The sequence below is a fragment of the Idiotropiscis lumnitzeri genome, chromosome 20, assembly GCF_059441095.1.
Source record: "Idiotropiscis lumnitzeri isolate Australia: NSW breed Sydney's pygmy pipehorse chromosome 20, RoL_Ilum_1.0, whole genome shotgun sequence".
NCBI classification, from domain to species: Eukaryota; Metazoa; Chordata; class Actinopteri; order Syngnathiformes; family Syngnathidae; genus Idiotropiscis; species Idiotropiscis lumnitzeri.
This window is the reverse complement of record NC_142410.1, coordinates 4,998,264-5,019,236: the sequence shown is the minus strand read 5'-3', so window position 1 is coordinate 5,019,236 and position 20,973 is coordinate 4,998,264. Positions and strand designations below refer to the sequence as shown.

The 20,973-nt window shown below is 41.2% G+C and overlaps 1 protein-coding gene across 2 annotated transcripts; it reads left to right on the top strand.

Annotated features, from left to right (window-relative positions):
- Positions 1-847: 847 nt before the first annotated feature.
- On the top strand, positions 848-20,450 carry itga3b (integrin, alpha 3b). Of its 2 annotated transcripts, XM_088284351.1 has the most exons (26): positions 848-1,146; positions 9,698-9,825; positions 10,032-10,114; positions 10,831-11,080; positions 11,157-11,261; positions 11,504-11,708; positions 12,339-12,532; positions 13,532-13,620; positions 13,692-13,828; positions 14,400-14,489; positions 14,565-14,632; positions 14,722-14,867; positions 15,078-15,224; positions 15,335-15,432; positions 15,510-15,678; positions 16,052-16,126; positions 16,233-16,312; positions 16,402-16,479; positions 17,012-17,114; positions 17,303-17,479; positions 17,866-17,994; positions 18,080-18,193; positions 18,581-18,679; positions 18,762-18,887; positions 19,040-19,195; positions 20,144-20,292. In XM_088284351.1, exons 1-25 carry the CDS (start codon positions 851-853, stop codon positions 19,148-19,150), a joined length of 3,297 nt encoding a protein of 1,098 aa, XP_088140477.1. In that variant the 5' UTR covers positions 848-850; the 3' UTR covers positions 19,151-19,195; positions 20,144-20,292. The 2 variants fall into 2 exon arrangements, with proteins under 2 accessions (XP_088140477.1, XP_088140476.1); XM_088284350.1 differs by lacking the exon at positions 19,040-19,195 and having other exon boundaries at positions 20,144-20,450.
- Positions 20,451-20,973: the final 523 nt, after the last annotated feature.

Here is a 20,973-nt window from a genome sequence, read left to right as displayed (position 1 = left end):
CGAGCGAGACAGTAATATACAAATGTCGGCGTGATAACGGTTGAAGGTCAGGGGTGGGCAAAATCGTCCCAAATCAGTGTCCCTCTCATCCCTTACTTTACTGTCGTTTCAATTAAACGCATAACCATCAACTTGAGTTAATGACCGGCTATTAACTGAGTTGGAACAACTCTTAACTTTCAGTCGCAGACCTTGCATGCTGCCGTCCGCTTTTTTTCCCCCCAATTTCATCAAAATGATACTCGTTGCTGATCCTCAATCATGTCACAATTGAATGACGTGAACCTCTTCAATTATCATCTGGACACGATGAAAGTTTGCACACAGCTTTGGAAATAAAGGCAAATTATGGTAGAATTAGGTTACGGTGCTGTTTCCTAAGCCGTTGTGAAAGTGAAAGGCGACTCAGTGGACTTAAGGAAAGCTGCCTCCGCGAACTCTCAAATTCTCTGGAAAAGGATTAAGGGTTTAATGAGCAGACGATTCCGGGTCACAAGTGTGGCCGATAGGTGGGCAGTGGGTGGGCGTCGCAAGAAAGCTCACGTGAACATGGGCCACTTGAGTATTAGTGGGATTAGCCGAGTGTTTTCAGGAGTCCCAATTTTCAAATGCAGACTGTTGGAATACTTAAATTGAAATAAACTAAACACAAACGCAACAAAAATGTTTACTATTCTTACAGAATTCAATTTATTGACATAATATTGTACATTGACTTGTATCAATTCAGATGGACACCCGAGTTATGACTTGGTGGAGACCCCCGCAGAGGAGAGAGGGACGGACGGAGGGAGGGAGAGAGAGAGAGAGAGAGAGCGAGAGAGTGAGCGAGCGAGCGCTCACCTTCTCAATGAGTGTACGAGCGCGCATCGCGACTGCAGTTCTTTGCGCGGGGAGGTCCCTACCGTGTGTCTACCTGTCGGATCCACGCAGATCGTGGATCTGCTGCTCCTTTGCCGAAACAAACAAAATGTCCTCAAGGCTACTTCTTTGTGCTTTGCTGCTTTTCTTCCACCCAACGCCGGTGTGCCGTGGATTTAACGTGGATGAACGCTTCCCTGTGATCAAAGAGGGCAAAACCAAAGGCAGCTTCTTTGGATTGTCCGTGGCCATGCATGAACAGACGAAGGGCTCCAGGAAATACCTGTAAGTTACTTTTTCTTTTTTTTCCTCCCCCTCGCCACTTCTTTCTGTTTTATGGCTAGTGGCTTGGAAACAACTGACACCTGCTTTGACCCAGTGGGCGGAACCAGATACTACCGCCTTCCAGCGGACTCATTCTCATTCAGTGGCTGACTGAGCACATAGAAAAACAGCGAGCCTGCCTCCAGGACTGCCGTACTGCAAAACCTGTTCTCTGTTTATTAACTTTTTATGCTTTACTTCCACACTCAAAGAGAGGAACTTCAAAACCGTGGTTCTCAAATTGTGGTCACTGGCCCATTTAGTGTCCTTGAGCTGGCGTTTAGAGGTCGCAAGATCATTTGCAATCAATTGTTTCAAAAAGTACATACAGTGTATGTGGCTGGAGCCTTGGCGTCAAGAGTAAAATGTGTTAGTAATTGACCCTTTAAAAGATTTACAATCGTCTAACGCGTCACTGCATTACATTTGTCCGATTGAAACTCTTCAACTCACTTTGACGTAGTTCCCAAGCACCGAGATGCAGCATGATGTCACTAAAATATAATTTTTTTAATTTTTTTTAGTTGGCTTGACCTTAGAGCTGGGCCAATTAAAAACTCTTAGGTAATTGCGACCAGTCTATTTTTTCTAATTTATTTATTTTTTTTAAATATTCTTTTTTTTTTTAGGAAAATGTGTAGTTTTTCCCCACAGCATACACAAGAGCCAGTTGTATTTTTTAAATTAATTTGTTCAACATGACTTTTTCCATTGTTTAACTGTATTTAATATCACATTTATTTTCATATAAATAAGCCACTTCAAGTTCATGAAATACATTTCAGTCAAACAAATTACTCCTGAAAGCTTCGCAACTCACTGCTGAGGCTAAATGACTTCATTGAATGCATTGTTTGTGTCGCTGCAGGTAAAACAGCTGGGCCAGGTGAATTGTATAGCCGGAGGCGTAGCGCAGTGGCTACGTGTTTTAGTGTGTCTTTAGCTCTTCTTTGTGCATATTGAGCCATTTTGGGGTTCACAGACCGGCGTCACCTGATCTATTTTTTTACACACCTGAGCTTGCTCTCTGATGTTTCACTAACACAAATGGCTTTGGGTTTTATAATCCAGTTATTTTCATTAATTTATGCTTCAACATTACATTAGGACGCATGCAGACAGAGCCTACAACAATACTCACCGACATATATTCTTTATCCTCTGCAAAAAAAAAACATACTTTGTAAAGTGTGAGAGAAATGCGCCCCATTCTTACTCGAGTCTTTGACCAAATGAATGATGTCATTGTTTATTTAATGTGAGTCCCCCCCACACGCACAGACACACACACACCTCAACCGCAGCCCCAATTACAGTGCCCCCCCCCTCCCTGAAACTTCTGCATCCACGATCACACCGCACACACACCCAGCTGTTATCTACGTCCCGCCTCCGCTTTGAGGAGTCAAGTGTGACGAAAAGTGGCAAACCGCTACACACTTCCTTTCCAGCTCCACGTCTGAGAAGATTATTAGTATCAGTATCAGTCTGATCTCTGTGAAGAGGGACAAAGCCGTGCATTAGTGTGAGAAGAATGGAGAGCAGTGTCCAGATGACACGTGATCGATGTGCCATCTTGGACAAGTCCCAGCTGAGATGCAGTCATCCTCACTGGACTGACACTCAAGAAGTGGACCACATGCTACGAGGGTCCCACTACTCCTCCGATGAAATGTAACAGTGCGTTTCATTGCAAAAACAGTCAAGTAGTAGACACAGACTGGTTTGGAAAAATGACGCTAATGTGAATATGTTAGTGCAGTTAACGCAATTAAAAGATACCGAGCGCAAAGTGGCTAATGTGCAAATTCATTTTGTGACTTCTCTCTGCGTCGCAGTCATTACTCCTCTGCTTTTTTTCCCCCCAAATACTATTGAGCGCACTTTTGAAAAATACAAGCGTATGAACCAGCTTCAACAAGTCGCGGCACTTAAAGTGGGCATTCTTTCATGACGGCGTGAGTCAGACTGAGGATGCGATGCAAGTCGAGAGACAATTGCCACTCCCACTTCTGCAGTAAAGTAAATGCAATAAAGTTGTGAAACCCTTGACATCATGAACCAATTAGTCTGAATCTAGAACTGTATCTTGTCTCTGTCAAGCCAGTTTAAGCCAGAGTAATTTTTTGGTCAAAATTGAGCATATACGAAGCTACCTGAGGCTAGATTGTACAGGTCCCCACTACACTAGCAGTCGTCTATTCAAGTCTCCTCGGTGGGCTTTTTTGTTCTCTTTTGTAGCCAGGAGGAGGGACTGGGCAGTCAGCTGGCCACCTATTGGCTCTTCCAGTCCCCTGACCCCACGGTATGTGTGGAATGTATTAGCCTTCTGTGCAGAGTCACAACCTGCCAGGTTTCAGGTTGAGACAAGACAGGAGTCAGGGTGATGAGGTGTTCAGAAACTCACATGAACCCACCAAAATCTGGAGTTCACTTTGATTTCCCAGCAGTGATAATTCCTTCAATTTGTAGTCAAGACTCAAAAGTGGTTCGGAAATGCTCAAATGAAATTCCTCAGACATCTCATTATGGATTCCAAATTGTAGTTCTTCTGCTTTTTTTTCCCACCTCTGTCTGACTGTATCCGCCCCAGGACATGAAAGTCCGCCATTTAATTAGGTGGTGCCGCCCCCACTTTTTTTACTGTGAGAGCAGATTAGGCAGGTCAAACTATGCTGTGAGCTCTACAAACACAAACAAGATCACGCAGACAATTTCCAACATGTGCAGTAACTTTCTGTTAACATGAAAAAGTTTCAAATTAAACTCAGAAGTGAACGCATTTTAGCGTGTACAAAACATTAAGCAAACCTTCCCTTCCCTTCCCTTCAGGAGGGCCAATACTCAGATTTGATTGACATGGTCAAATATCGCTTTGTCTTATTGGTCTAGATCAGCATTGTTCAAATTCATTCCTCGAGGGCATCTATCTGGCATTTTTTAGATATTTCCCTCCTCCAACACTCCTGACTCAAATGATCAGAATTGTTACCAGGCTTCTGCAGAGCTTGCAAATGAGCTGATGGTACGAATCAGGTGTGTTTGAGGAGGGAAACATCTAAAACGTGCAGGACCGTATTTTGGACACGCCTGGTGTAGATTATTATAATATTTCCTTAACAAGTAAAACCTAACCTAAAACCTAACTAAACGCCTTCCCTAATTGTAAGTGTAACCGGAAGCCATTTCTGTGACAAATTTTTAGAATGATGCCGATTCCCAGTATGGCACGTGTCCGAACATTCTTTATCTCAAGAGTTCTGGTGGTCCATGTGCCAGCGGGAGGCCTCCTGGAGATCTACTGTCATGCTCAGTGAAACGCAGAGATAACGACTCATTCGTGTTCATTGCACCCTCATTGCACCCTTGACTGCGACTGCCTCACATTTGCCAAATTTACTTGGAAATGAATTACAATTTGATAAGTACTTGCAAAATAAAAATAGAAATGTCATCATTTTTGAACATTTTTCCTATCTTAGACTCAACAAATACGCCATATATTAAAAAACTAAATCTAATATTAAAACTAACAAATAAAACAAAAAAAGAATCATACCGCAAAGGGAAAAAAAAACTATAAAACCAAAAAATGTACATATAATAAATCTGATGTTGGCCATTACTGATTAAATCATTTGGTCAATTGTTTATTAAAAAAAATAAAAATATGGGGAGAGGATCTTGAAAAAAAATCTCATATTAAATCACATTATCGGCAAAAAAGATTAAAATTTGATCACTTATGTTTTTAAATCTTCGAGTGATTTAAAGTCAAACATTAGTCTGTCCATGGTGATTGCTGCTATGCTATTTATAGCATGTCCAGTCGGTATGTTGCACTTTGTGTTCCAATTGAATGAATGACGGCCTCTAATAACATGTTGAAATGGATCCCAGCAGGATGTTGCGCCTCCTGCTATTCCCAACAGAGACGATTTTCTCTGGCCCGGGGCTTTCATTACCACTACCTGTAGAGTCAACTGTTTCACCACTGTAAGAGATCCTTTTCCTTTTTGCTCCTGTACGGAAAAGAAGCTGGTGTAAGTTGGCTGGCCTCCGGGTGGATGAGGGTCACCTGTCTCTAGACAGACCATTTTTCATCATTGACACGGAGACCAGTGTTGGCTTACACTCGGTATGAGTCTGTGGACCTGTATGTGCATAAAATGAGCTTTGGAAGACCCTTGATAATTTGGGCGAGCTTATAAACAAGCTTATGTGAGGTTTTGTTTGTAATGTTTGCATGTGGAACCAAAAAAAACCATAAACAAACACGTCCGATAAAGTTTCACTAATTGCTCATGAAAGGTAAGTTAATTGATTATCGGGGGAAGACCTGCCATGTTTCATTTGTCGCCCAGGTCCTCAATGAGTTTGTTCTCTTGTTATTGTTTCACTGGCGGCAGATGGTTGGCTGCAAGCAGGATGTTTGGCCAGCTGAGATGTCTGCTTGGCAGGTGTTTGAGAAGCTGGGAACAACACGGGTTCACAACTGTTAATCATTGAATTTAAATGAACGTTTTTGTCATTTGATGTGATTCGTTTTGTCGCCACGTTTAATTTTTTTTTTGTGGGGTCAAGCAACGTTAATTTCTTTATGAATTGTTAGAAAAGCACATATACATTGTGTTCATTTAGTTGTAGCATAAATTAGCGATGTTTGTTTAGCTTGTGAATAGGGCTGGGTTTCGATTCAAATTTCCTCTTTCCATTCGATTTTTGATTCGCGATTCACTTTAATTTTTGATTGAATCGCATTACCGATTTTACTTTCATATGCAAGGCATTCTCAAATATTAAAAAGATTCATATTTACATTAAGAATTGAAGCCAATGCAGTTACATTAATCATGTACGTTTTATTTGACATGACCTGATCAAAACAAGTGTGTTGGCACACAATTTGAGTGTACACAACTTCAGCCCAGCCTGTCATATTTGTACATATTTGTTTTGCGGATTACTGACACTCTTACAAGGGAATCCACGCTTTATGAGCTCTCTTTCATATCCGAAATGATTCCGTTTATTTTCTCGGCGGACGAGTGACAAGATGTCATTTTTGTGGTTGAGGGCTGCCGTTTGTGCGATAATCCCTTGTTATTGTTTGCCCGACCTTCGACTGAATTGAATTTACTTTGAAGATTGTATCTTTCCTTCTAAGCCGAGAGGTTTTCGCACATCATGAGTTTGGGTTTTGTTTCCAACTTCCTGTTCACAACTTTTCAAATATCAGCATGATCTTTTTTTTCAATAGGGATGAAACGTAACGTCATCATAATTGATCGACATTTCAAACAAGAAAATAATCATCCATCCAGACTTGTTCAAGATTGGGAATTTCAACTCATCTTTGCGCTCATAATTTTTTTTTTTTTATGAATATGACATTGAAGGATTCCATAATTTTTAGAATGAAGCCTTTTGTTGCTACAGAGCAATTTGAATACGTTTTGCAACTTTCGGCTCCGTCACTGTTTGTCCATCGCTAGTTCACGCGTGAGTCAGCACACTCAGTCAGTGGCAAGGCATGCTTGCTCTGAATAGTCAGATAGCAATGTGTGTATTTACCCTCTCCTGCCGCTTTATGATTCTGTTTCATGAATATACGGAGTCGAATCATCACTGCGCTATTGTAGCATTCTGGTTGTGAACTCACACACAGAAACCTTTCCCTATCATTCCTTTTATTATCTTCTTTTATAAGGACATAACTATGAACTCAATGCACACGTACAAACTATATGCCTGATGAGAGTCCTTGATTAAACACAACACAAGAGCAATCAAGCATGGAAGTGTTCTGTATCTGGGTGTGTATAGGCAGGATTTAAGATTTCTTGTGGTTTTCCTTGTTTGCACTTGTTTGGTAGCTCATAGTGCATCACTACTTTTTTTTTTTTATACTAAGTATCGAGAGACAGTGGCGGCCTGGGTGCCACCCGATAGCTCATCATAAAAGTTTAAATACAGAGGAAGTAATCTAAAAATATTTTTGATTCATTTTCAGATGAGCAGGATGTATGTTCATGACAAGTGAAGTCGTTTCGTTCGTCTGTGTTGTGACATTTCTGCCCTGATAGCACAGAAGTCTTTACCCAGTAGGCCTCTTTGGATTCTTTTGCCTGTCAAAGATGTTTCCTCCATATTGGCAGCTCCACGCTTTCCTCTGATATAAAGTTGAAGGAGACTTAGTTCTCCCAATAGGTCCGTAGTCTCCTAATAGCTTCCCTTCAATAGAAGAGAATGGACCACGTCAAAAGGTTCATACGACAAACTTCCCTTTCTGTCATTGAGCGTGGCGGATTGGTCAATGCACCGTGATCATTTTGTCTGCTATAAATGGTGACACATGTAAACCCTGCAGCCGCTCTCACCTCACCTGGTTGTGCACACCACGCTAAAAAACAAGCAGTTCACATCACCTGCTTCGTAGAAGAGGGCAGATTTCAACACGTCCCGTATATTCAGTTTGGAATGTGAGAGCTCGGTGCCCACTCGCTTTCCCTCCCGTGCGCTCTTGTCAGCGTGTTTATGAGGAGGTGATGAGCTGGCAAGGAGGCGGGAGGTGAGCACGCATTGTTGGACTTGGCACTAAGCAGGATATGAGTTGTGTTGTCATGGCTGAGTCAGGGCCTCTTTGGAAGTGGAGTTGCACAAAGTTCTTGCGAAGACCTCATTTGTTTTGTTAAAAAAAAAAACAATCTTTGTCTTTTATGATTATGGTTTTAGAAGGTATGAGGTTGTGATTAGATAAAATAGTCGTTCCTTTACTTGTTAACTTGATGAGATGAGGCTACAGAAGGGGCGGCCACATTTGATTTTGTAAACGGACGGATGTGCCAGGACATTTTATGATTTTTGTCCTCGGAGCATGGATCAAGTGACAAATAACTATCTGCCTCATTAAAGTTTGATCCATATCACTCAACAGGCAAAATGTATTCGACACAAACCCACTGTTGGTTTGATTCTTCTCATACTGTAACTCTCAGTAATGTCTACAAACCTTTGTGGAATCTCATTTATCAGAAGCTCTAATCGCCACCGGCGGCCATCTTGGCTCCTGCTAGTTGTCATCACTCGCGCCAGCTAATTGATTCAAGGTTGATCAGAATCTCCTTCTGGTGGCAGAGTGACAGGATAATTGTTACGTTCTGAAGGATGCCATTGTATTTGTAGCAAAAAAAAAAAAAAAAGGGGGTTCTCTAAGGTTTCTATCGCTTTTTTAATTCCAAAAAGTAAAAACATCCTTTTCCCACGGCATTCTCAGTGGGGAGACATCACAGAGGACGCAGTTGTGTCTGGCTGCATGTTATGTTGTTGATAAGATTGCACGTGCCGATGGGGGCAGTCTTATTTGAGACTGTAAATCGAATATTAGTGCATGCTACAAAATCTCCCAATCTGTACTGAAAACCGAACACACAAATCTGATTCACTAAATAGTTCCATTGCTAATATATTTTAAATTTAAGGTCCGAGGCAGATTCGATTGGCATGGCAACAAAGAGGATGAAATCTGATAGGACCCCCAAAAAAAAAAAAGAAAATGTAACATCCTCAAACATGATTTAGAAGCAATGCAGCTAAGAAATGATAAATTGAAGAGAAAAAGTGAATATGGTGCGAAAATACGTTTTGTCGCTCTACTTTATTCTCCCTCCACACATGATTAAACAGGTCAGCCGCCATAAACAGGTTTTTCCTCACTTTCTGCCTACAAGTGCAGATAATAAATCTGCTGCTGACAGTCAATAATGTCTCAGCACACGGCACCATGCCTCAATCCTTCCACTTCAAAGGTCACTGTGTTGAAAGGTGCCGATGCGGGGCGTGTCAAAATGTGCACGACAAAAAGATTGAGGTCCACCACTACCAACCTAGTGTGTGCGGCGTGCATGGTGTTGCACAGACCTGCAAATGCTTCAGCCCTGGCTTGCCCTCTCTTGAGACTCATTTCTGCTTGTAAACAGTGAAGCCCCATTTGCCATGGGGGAGACATTCCAGACTCGTGCTTCTTATTTATTTTTATTTTGGAAAAGTTTTACTCCTCCGACATGCTTTAAAATCATTTAAACCTAATAAAAGACACATTTTAAACACAATTGGACAATCAGAGAGATCTTCATTTGTTTTTTTGTTTCAACTAATTGCAACTTTATGTCGTCTGATAATCAGGTTAGCTGGCTAGAAAATCGATTGAATGTATAATATACGTCTTCCTTCCACTTATACACCACCAGTAAATTAATTATGATTTTTTTTTTTTACTTTTTATTTACTTTTAACATTGTTTTCCTTGGCATTCCCTCTCCGCTGATTAGACTCACATGCTTCTGCCACCTTTTAGGAAGATTTCTTATTTATTTTTTTGCACGTGGCTCTTTTTTTTTTTTTTTTTTTTGCTGCTATCGTCTTTGTATACTATCACCCGCCATGACAAGGCTACGATGTAATCTTGTATTTTTTTTAATCTGCCACTCTGTCTGTGTGTATGTCTGTCCAGGCTTTTAGTTGGCGCGCCCAAAGAGAAAGCCTTATCGCTAACGAACGTCAATGAAACAGGTGCTGTCTACTCCTGCCCCATTACTACAGACGCCTCAGACTGTACCAGAATGGACTTGGTCAGCTCAAGTGAGTAAGGCCAAGAGTTGCCAGGCAATTCTTGCCACCTTTCTCTTAATCTTCATCTTGATCTGCATCATGGCTGGCGTGCCTCTGCATTTTTGTGGCTTTCTTTGATTGTGTGATTCCCTCCGCTTGATTCTTGTCTTTCCTATTTCGTCAGAATGTGATTGACAAAATCCCTTTTAATAGTGTCACTTTTATGATGTTTACAGCAGACCCGTCGGAGATGGTGGAGGGCATGTGGCTGGGCGTGACCGTGGCCAGCCAAAGAGTGCAGTCGGCCGGGCGCATACTGGTGAGTGGGCGGCCATGTTTTATTGTCTCCCTTTGAATTCAAAGTCATGCATTCAGTTCCTTTCACTTATTTTACTTTCTAAAATGTACTTAAGAATTTCCATTTTTTTTGAAAACTTATTTTTAACAGTCTAATCACTGAGGTGGTCCAAACAGAACATTTTTGTAGACATCACACCTGTGTCATTGGTGCAAATGGCGGCACATCCTGATCTTCACATGACCTGCTGCACATTTTTGCTAGTTTGGCCGAACAGTCCCTGCTAAGATAGTCGGCTGATGCCGCAGTAGGAATGTCTTCTGTGTTTGATCAGTGGGCATCAAACCGTTTGAGAGCCTATCACAGGTTTCTTCAGACAGCAGGCAGGGTACACCCTGAACCTGTTGCCAGCCAATCGTCTGAATCAGTGCGTTATCATTTTTAAATCATTCCAATATGCACTGTTTTCCGTCATATCGAGACTCTAATGCATGACTGGCATGCTGCATTCAATTCGGAATGAAAGGAGACGCTTTGTGATTGGGCATGATTGCCAAATGTGACCACTCCCACAGCGGTGCAGTCGTCCCTCTCGCAGATACAATCCGCCACCCTCTGTTGTTCTGCAAAATTGCCGACATTGGGTCAACTAATGCGCCATCCATGCTAACCCTGATGCGTTTTGATGAAAGAATATCGGAGAATATTTTTGAAAAATTCTCTTCTCTTCCCTGCAGGCATGCGGCCATCGCTATATCAAGATTTTCGGAAGTGGCGCAGAGGAGCAGCGACGAATGATAGGAAAGTGCTACGTGAGGAGCAATGATCTGACCTTCGACCGCAATGACGACTGGCAGACTCACACCTACGAGGTGTGTGACCCCACTTCCGATATGAGAGACGAGGGCATGTGCAACATGGGCATCTCGGGCGGCATGACGGAGAACGAGCTATACATGGGCAGCCCGGGCAGCTACATGTGGCAAGGTGGGCACTGAGATGAAGATGGATTCTTCTCACGCTGTTATGCATGAAGCTTTACTTTTTTTTCTGTTTCATATAGGAAATGTACATGTTATATGGAGAAATCCTGATCCTGCCAATTCATGGGACTCCATTGAGAAAGACTTTGGCTCTCTGAAAAAACAACATAAGCTCTACTATATGGGTAAATGTCACTTTCTACTTTATATGCCTCAAAAGGAAATTTTGGAGAATTAAAAAAGGAATGTCGCAAGGAGAAAGTCCAGATAGAAATTCCCGTGATTATTGCCCAAGTAGGAAATGGATTGACTTGCATCAAGGATCAGCTCTAAGCCCCTTCTTGTTTACTATGGAACACAAATAAGTTATTATAATTATACCCTGAAGATTTAGATACCAATTCATCTTTAAATCTTTCCCTTTCAGGTTATTCCGTTCTTGAAGAGAAGCGCCTGCTGCTCTTTGACAGCTACACGGTGGTGACAGGATCTCCCAGGTATGAGTCCAAGGGTTCCGTGGTCCTCGGGCTAAAAACTGACAACAACATCGAGACGGAGCTCATCATCCCCGGGGAACAAGTGGGCTCGTATTTTGGGAGCAGTCTTGCTGTCACCGACCTCAATAACGACAAGTATGCAAATTAACAAGTTTCTCACCAAATTAAAAAAAAAAAAAAAAATCATGTTTAGTATAGAATTAAATATTTATTTTGTGTTGTTTATAATAAAGAAATTCTAATATCACCAATTTGCAGAGGGAAAAATGCTAAATAAAAAAAATTATACCGCAGGACCTTACATGGTGTAAATGCTCAGTTGGGCCACATTATTGGTCAGCGGCCGCATTTTGCCCAGCCTGGTTTACCTTGTCACAAAAAAATCACAGTACTTTATCTTCATGCTACCAAATACTCCAATTGAAACCACAAAGTTCCAGAGGGAGACTTAGGGCGACCTTGATGCTGTGTTATCTTTTGGCGCTCGAAGCTGGCGCACTGCTTGAACACTCTGTGGCCGTGAGCCGTCGTGTTATGTGGAATGTGCACTCAAGTACATCTAAGCAGAGTTGAAAAGCTGTCAGCAAGCCCGCTCAAGGTGTTTGCTCTGATATCATGACTCAGTCGCCTTCTGCTTCTCCCTTTCATGCATGGTTGGAACTTTATGGAGTCTGACAGTAGGGCAAGCGTTGACATTAGACGAGAGATTTCCTATTCATATTTCCAGCATTTCAATTTGTGTTTCGTGTTTCCTTGTGCTTGCAGTTGGAACGACTTAATTGTTGGGGCCCCGTTTTACTTTGATCGCATGAAGGATGAGGGAGGAGCAGTTTATATCTATCGGAACATAAATGGCTCATTCAAGAAGACTCCTACTATGGTGCTTAAGGGTCCTGCATCCTCTGCGTTTGGCATCGCAGTGGCCACCATTGGTGACGTCAATCAGGATGGATTCCAAGGCAAGCAGATGCATACACATATACACACACCCACACAGACAATACATACCGAATATATCTGTGTCAGCGACTGATATTAACGGTAACATTCTTCTCAAAAATCAATCCATCCATAAGACAAAAAGTTGCTCTAATTTGCACATTAAGTTTAATTGGACAAATAGTAAACCGATTTTGAGGAAAGTATATTCTGAGGGCCACGTATGGCATGCTCTGTTCCTTTAACTGACCCACTCAATGTATACATGTACAAAAGTATTATATATTTGATTATTTTTTATGTTTTTCACCTTTAAATTGGCCCATTATATTTATTTATTTTTTTAATTAATTTAATTCATTTCATTGGCTTAGTCATTGTTCTTCAGTACCAATTATCACCAGTACCAAAAAAAAAAAAAAAACAATCTAAGGACCATCAACATGATGAACAACATTAAAATGCATTACCATCATAAGCCCAATTATTCATCAAAAACAAGACAGTGATTCAATTTCTGAAAAGTAGATTTAATATTGTTGTTAGCCACTTGCGCAGTTTGAACATTAACACTGCGCTTAAATGAAAAGAATAACTTAATGATCCACTAAAATTTTTTTGCACATAAACATTAAATACAAAATAGACCTGAATCAATGTTTAAAAACAAATTAGTTTCTTATAAATAATATAGTAAAATAGAAGAATTAAGAAATTTATTGGAATTGTATGATTGGTTAATTTGTTTATTGTAGATGAATACAATTTTTTAAAAAAACTGTATACACACATTTTTAAAAATGAGTTTTATTAAATAAACGGGTCGTTAAATTAGATATATATTGAATAACATGTCAAATGAAAATAAATTAATTTATTAATAACTATTTTGCATATTTATTGGACCGTGGCTTCAAAAAATAGAATATGGAACAAGTGTTTCCCCAACCTTGTGCTTAACGGTGTCAAGTGGCCACCTACTGGGCTTTCCCTGTCATTGCATGTCTTTATATCTGCAGACTTTGCCGTGGGAGCTCCGTTCCATGGCACAGGCAAGGTCTACATCTGGATGGGAGGCAAATTTGGAATCTCAAAGGAGCCCAGCCAGGTAACACATGTCCCGATTTAAAGAACACTTCAAGCTCTTCTTCAATCAACGTTTTTGTCTTCCCTCGAAAGGTGATAGAGGGCAAGTCGGTGGAGGGCGGCAGCTTCAAAACGTTTGGCTACTCCATCAATGGAGGCATGGATTTGGATGACAACGGCTACCCTGACATTTTGGTGGGCTCCCTTGACGACCGCATCGCCCTACTCAGGTAGGATATATAGTTGGCTTTGAATAGTGACCGAGGTGCAATGTTGACGGACAGGGCACCACGTTGGCGTAGTGGGTCACACTTGACAGGCCGAGGGTTGAAGGTGTACCCCTCCTTTCAATTTAGGGTAGCTCACGACAACACTCATTGAAGAGAAATTGAATAGATGAGTGCTAAGAAAAAGCAATGCTCACTAATTCCGGTAAGTAAAAGTAAATTATTTGTCAGAGAAGAAAATCAATGCTGGTCTCAGCCACTAGAGGGCGTGTTTACATTTTTGGCTGGGCATAGCTATGATATGTGACCCATTCAAAAAGTGCTCTTGTCCTTTTGGAGCCTACATACTTTACCATTAGGTTCATTAATATTGGGATAATAATTTCAGTTTACCTGTTTAACGTTGATGTTTCAAAAAGTTGTTTGCATGTCATGCTAAGGCTTCATTAATCCGCAACCTAAAAAAGTCTTCAATTCATCACCACCTTTCAGCATTCTATCACCATCAAAATGAATTGTAATTTGTAGGTATCCTCAATAATGGTTCAATTAAACATGTCTTTATTTATGACAGATCTCGGCCTGTCGTCCGCTTAACTCCTCAGGAATTTGATGTGGAGCCAGCGATTGTGGATCCGAATAAGTGCCAAGGGAAGACGCCCTGGTGAGCAAGTGTCACGGTCAAAGTGGCTCGTTTAATAGTGTTGCTATTGTATTTTAATCTGTTTGTGTTTCCCAGCATCGTGGCCTCTATCTGTATGTCTTTCATGTTAAGCAACGGCAACGAAAACTTCAAGAAAGACATTAGTAAGTCAGTCCTCCGTAATCCAATGCTTGTTTGTGTGTCTCCAAAAATCAACAAAAAAAAAACATGTGCACTTTTGATAATGTTACAGCGGTGAAGTACACAGTGGAGGCCGACATTTATAGAAGAAGGAGCCCACGGGTTCGTTTTGAGGACAACGGTGATAACGAATATACGGGCCTGTTGATCCTGCCAGCCTCCAAATTTCAATGTCATCGTTTGAACTTGTATGTTGTGGTAAGTTCTTGGTTCACCAAACAGGGTCATTTCACATAAATGATGTCATCATATCTATAGTCTTATTCTTCGAGGGACCCATATAGGACCCCTCCTGATGACAGATTATATAGTATGTTGTTTAATGTTGAGGTCATGATTGTGTGAACAAGCCATTTCCAAAATCAAGGCAATGTCCAGCTAACACAAGATTCTTGGATGTGTTCTAAGGCCCCCGTGAGGGACAAACTGGAGCCAGTGGTCTTCTCCCTCAACATGTCCTTAGATGAACAAAAACCCAAATCAAGACGCTCCATTCAGAACCTGGACTCATTCCCCATTCTCAGTCAAGACCAGAAACTCACCCAAAGAACTGAGGTAATACTCAAAGTTCATACAGGTCACATTACACTCCTGCTGCTTTCATACCTGTACCTAATGACGTGTCAATGCTTTCTAAATGTCAAAACGACTTTGTTTGTTCCCAGATTAACTTCCAGAAAAAGTGTGGCACTGACAATAAATGCACTAGCAACCTGCAGCTAACGGCCCATTTTGCCGACAATAAGGAAAAGCCGTTCCCCAGGTGCACAGAAAGAGCAAATGGTTTGAAGATCAAAATGGAAGTCAAATGTTATATCATCAGTGTGTTCCTGTGCCCAGAAAGGACAAATCCCAAGTCCTCCAGTTTAACACCAGTATGAAGATAATAAGGCTGATGGTGGAGGTGACCAACTTTGCCGCAAGTGGCAAGCTGGCGGAGGACGCACACCAGGCCATGCTCAACGTCACCATCCCTGATGCGCTCAAATACTCTGGCGTCAGATCCCAAGTATGGTCAACAGGGGGCAGCAGATGACACTGTAGCTACGCGTGCACACACAGGGATGTAGAGTATATAATGCAGCTTCGCCATGTTTCCTTCTCTGTCTCTGGGCTCTTCAGAACCCTATTGGGTTTGTATCCATAAGAGACAAAGAAGAACATAGAGACATTTGGTCTCAATTTGTAATATTGGAGCACTTTTAAGAGTCCAGAGTACTTTACGGATTTATGGCATTGGGACAGATACTGACGCTGGCATTCATATCAGTGCATCCCGAGTGTGTGTATAGAATATCAAAATTATTACAATTCTTTCCAGCATTTATGTACGTATACGTTAAGTGTTTTTTTTTTTTTTGTTGTCTTTTTTTTTAACGTAGGACCACGATGTTGAATGTCGCTATGACGGCACCGTCCTTTGTGAATTGGGAAATCCACTCAAAAGCCAGGAAAAGGTGCGACATCTCAATGCTGACATTCCCTCAAAGTTGAACAATTTTTTGGGGGGCATCCTCTAAAAATAAAAATCTTTTTTTTCTTTTCTTTTTTTTTTGTCGACAGGTGTCTCTCGCCTTGAGGTTGGAGACATCAGGCATAGATTTGTACACGCAGGAGATCCAGACTCAGTTGCTTTTGTCTACGTAAGGGGTTAAAAGTTGACTCCCTCAACATATATGTACAAATAATAATAATGATGATGACTTTCATGTCACTTGATTGGTTCCTTCAGTCTCAGTGAGCAGAACGATTTGTTTCCCGTGCCTGTCACCCTGCTGATTGAGAACACCATCCTACCATCCTTCTCCATGTGAGTTGCTATTACGAGCTCAACAAAAGACAACAACAAACAGCCATGAAATTAAAACAAAAAAAAATCTAAAATAAAGCAAAACAAACAATGGAAATGACTAAAACACACAAAAACACTTTCAAATGTCAGTCCAATAACAACAAAAATTATACTTTATCCATATTAGTCTTAATTGGGACCTAAACATTTATTTATTTTGTATATTTTTTATTTATTTTGTATATTATTTATTTATTTTGTATATTATTTATTTATTTTGTATATTATTTATTTTGTATATTATTTATTTATTTTGGGTATTATTTATTTATTTTGTATATTATTTATTTATTTTGTATATTATTTATTTTGTATATTATTTATTTATTTTGTGTATTATTTATTTATTTTGTATATTATTTATTTATTTTGTATATTATTTAAATATTTAAATATGTATTATTATTATTATTATTAATAATAATAATAATAGTCATATTTAGTCTTAAAATGTTCTATTTTTGACGTTTCTCTCCGCTTCCCCGCGCAGTGCAAATGCGCTCGTCCAGACCAAATTTGGCGGGACGGTGATGGGCGAGTCGGCCATGGTGAACAGCAGCGACGTGGGAAGTCTGCTCCAGTTCACCTTCAACGTGAGTCACCTCGACCACTCCGCTTCACTCCCTCGTTGACGCCTTTTACTGTCAGATGGTTAATATTATTTTGGGGAAACACGTCATGGCTTGTGGCGCAGCCGTATGCGTGGGTGGACGCTATTTAGAGCTAAAGAGGAACTGCGGCTGGTTCTTCACGCCATGACTTTCCTCCTCCCTATCTCTAGGTCAACATGAGGGGGCCGCCCTTAGGGGACTTGGGGACCCTGGCTGTGGAGTTTAAGTGGCCCTTTGAGGTGTCCAACGGGAAGTGGCTCCTCTACCTGACTCAGATCATCATCCAGGCGCAGTCCCAGACCGAATGTCGACCGCCTGGAGACATCATCAACCCGTTGAACTTAACTGTGAGTTTCCTTTTTGGTTTTGGATTATCCTCTCCAGGATTAGATTTTATTTATTCTCCGCACGTTGATAGACAAATATGGGAGCTCTGGGGGCTTCAAGGATACTTGATGATTGTGAGGGTGTACCTAATGAAGTGGCCGCTTTATGTGTGAATGGCAGTGGTGGGACTGACTGAGCAGTGGTTTTGAAAGTGCTTCATATGCAGAACAAAGTCCTTTAGGGAACAATGTCCGATCCACCGCATTTGAGCCTCTCTGGGCCGCAGATTGAGAATAGAAGTGACGATGCTATTCTGAGAGCCTGATGTCTTGATCAAACCCACTCATTTCGCCTCTGATGTCATGTCTCCGTCTGCTCTGCTTCCTTCCCCGCCTTCCTATTGCAGCTGTCAGAAAGTCCACCAAAACGCGTGAAAAGACAGATCGGGGCAGACGATCCGGAAGATAAGACTCAGATGGTCGAGCCACAAGCGACCGTCACGCTGCTCTCGCCACGGAAAGAATCACACCTGTTGGTGAGCTTGGACACTGGTCTTATTGAGTGTTTGTGCGTGCGCGTGATTTTACCCATCTTGTGTCGCTTCCTCTTTATGTTTGCAGGAATGCGCCAAGGACACGGCGAGATGCGTGACATTTACGTGTCCTTTGTTGAACATGACCAACTCGGCCAAGATTCTCGTCCGGGCCCGTTTGTGGAACAGCACCATGCTGGAGGTGCTTTCATCAGCTGCGACCATGCGGCTCACGATCATTACTAATCAATATTTACTCAAGAGCAGTAAATCTTCCCTTTAGAAATATAAGAGCGATGTTAGAAATGTAGCATTTCTAAAGAGAAATAAGGCTCACTTTGACAGGAAAACCATGTTTTACTTTTGAATGACATCATACTGTGAGGTGAATTGGAGCTTTTGGTCCTCTTTAGCTCAGTGTTTCCAAAAATGCTTCACGCCCCAAAAAAATATAATCAGTCGACATTTTCCACGAAAACGGGATGGAAATGATGAAGAGTAAAACATTGGCAAAATTTAAAAGAAAAACAGCCGCGAATGAGTATGCAGTTGCCGACTGTATCTAAATGTTTTATTTGCGACTTTACAGGACTTTGCCAATGCTTTGTGGATCAAAGTTGTAGGAGAAGCCACTCTGAAACTCATTACAGACAAACCTACCCTTAAAATGGAAACCCAGACCACTTTGGTAACACTGGTGAAATTAATTTCATCTACTATTAACATCTTTGCAGTGACTCTAATTGACTCCTTTCTTCACTTCGATGAAGTTCACAGTGGATATCGAACCGGAGGCTCGGGTTGAGACGCCCTATGAACTTCCCCTGTGGATCATCATCTCTGCCATCGTCGCAGGTGTTCTACTTCTTGGAATCATCATCCTCATACTTTGGAAGGTGAGCCAACCGCACATATCGTTGGACTTGCACACACTGCCACTTGAAAAGCTAACCAGATGGGGGTATTTCTCAACCTCAAGCATGCTTCCTTGTCACTCACACTGACCAATGGAGTCTAACTTTTCACGTCATCCTCCACCTCCATGCAGTGTGGCTTCTTCCAGAGGGCCAGCAGGAGGGAGATGTATGAAGCCAAAGCCCAGAAGGCTGAGATGAAGATCCAGCCCTCTGAGACAGAGAGGCTGACTGAGGACTACTGAGACCCATTTTGGGTGCACAGCTGCACACACCAGTGGGGCTTTTGGGTAACAACACCCCTCCAATGAACGGATTTAACGCCTTCATCCTTACTCGTGATTTTGTGACCTCTCACTTTCTGACTCTTAGCTTTTGCGCATTATGTCTAACATCTCCTTGCTTCCTTTTAGGCTGGAGCTTAAGCTGCTTATCATTGTGCCAATGCTGAGAGTATTGCTATGATACACTAAAACATACTCGTCGAGTGTAGAAATGCAAATTCAAAGCTCAGAATATTTTTGACCCTTTCGGAGCAGTTTTGCCAATAAATGGCTTCATTTGAGGAGCAACTTTAAACTTTGCAGTTTTTTTTTTTTTTAATTACACAATAAAAAGTGGTAGCCCGTTGCTAGTTAGCTGGTGCTGCATAAGTAGCACCGAGTTTTGTCTCAACCTTCGACTATCCGCTGTGAGTGCCATGAGCGACTCAGCCCAGCGAATCGTGTTAGGACCTCTCTGAAGTTGATTGTCTTTTCACTATTCAGTGTTTTAATGAGGCGCAATATGAGCCGTGGGTGTTTATTTTGTATATTCACAACAGGTGGCTGTTTGGAACAGAGTAAAATATTCTTTAAAACTCAGGTTTCGAGCTGTTTGCCTCTCCCAGTTGAAAATTATTCCCAAACTAAACGAAGAAAAATTACACTTTTTTTAATTATTTTTTTTATAGAAAATAAATAATAATAAACTGGAGGGTCATAGAATGTAACGATGTATCGTTAATCAGTTTCTTTCTCAGCATTTACACGCATTTTCTATACGAATGAGTGTTTTTGTATCCCTTGCTTGTGCTTTCTTTCCACGTCTTCCTCAGTGGAGGTGGTGGGGGGGGCCCCCTTTGCTCTTTCCCGACACGCCGTCTCTATAAGGAATCTAAATCTCCTAAATGTCGTTCTCAAGCCGCCATTAAATCTTAGCTGTGCTTTAGTGTCTAATGTCACTTCTTTTCTCCCCAGCTTGGATTCTTCAAGCGATCCCTCTACTACCGGATAATGCCAAAGCACCGTGGGGTGAAACTTCGCAAGGCCGATCGCTATCAGTTCAATGTGGGATTTGAGCCCGAGGAGCCGCACAGAAAGTATTGGATCACCAACTGGACAGAGATGCAGAATTTCTACTACTGAGGCCGTCACCTCTCAGCCACGGACTGACATGGACCAAATGAAAGAACACTGGACGCAGTCTGAACCAGCTGTGGATAAAAATGTGTTGATTTTATTTGTAGATTTCTCAGTGCAATATATTGAACATTTTTGTCTCAGAGATTGTAATTATTGAGTATTCTTACTGACTGCACTGTTGTGAATTGAATATTTGAGCTTTCAGGGCACTGTTTTGATGTTCAGGATTTGGCGTGATAGCTTCTTCTCCTTTTTCTTTCTATTTACTCATTTTTTTTTTTAAATTATTATTTTACCCCAAGCAGCCTCACATTTTCTCCATGATTTTAAATACAGTGATGCCTTGAGATACTCGTGGCCAAAATTAACAAGAGCTTCATGCTGACGAATAACCCTCATGAAGAGCAGCAGATCACTATCGCTAACGGTACAAAACACATGCGGACAATAATACAATTTAACTACTTACATCATGCATATTATTTTTTTTTTTTTTTATCTTCTACAAAAATGTCTAATATCAGTGCAGCTTACTAAGCCACTTCCAGTAATTGTGAAACTTGTCTTTATGTGTATCACTGTCCGAATCTTCCCCAAATGGCATCAATTAATTAATTTTGATGCACAAATTCTTTGCATTCGCTTAAATTCTCTAGTTACATAAT

Excerpts from the sequence above, each read along its gene's own strand:
- itga3b (XM_088284350.1), top strand. The coding sequence starts at position 851 with ATGAGTGTACGAGCGCGCATCGCGACTGCAGTTCTTTGCGCGGGGAGG. Across the intron at positions 1,147-9,697 it reads AAGGGCTCCAGGAAATACCT|GCTTTTAGTTGGCGCGCCCA; the intron begins GTAAGTTACTTT and ends ATGTCTGTCCAG. Across the intron at positions 18,888-20,143 it reads TCATCCTCATACTTTGGAAG|CTTGGATTCTTCAAGCGATC; the intron begins GTGAGCCAACCG and ends TTTTCTCCCCAG.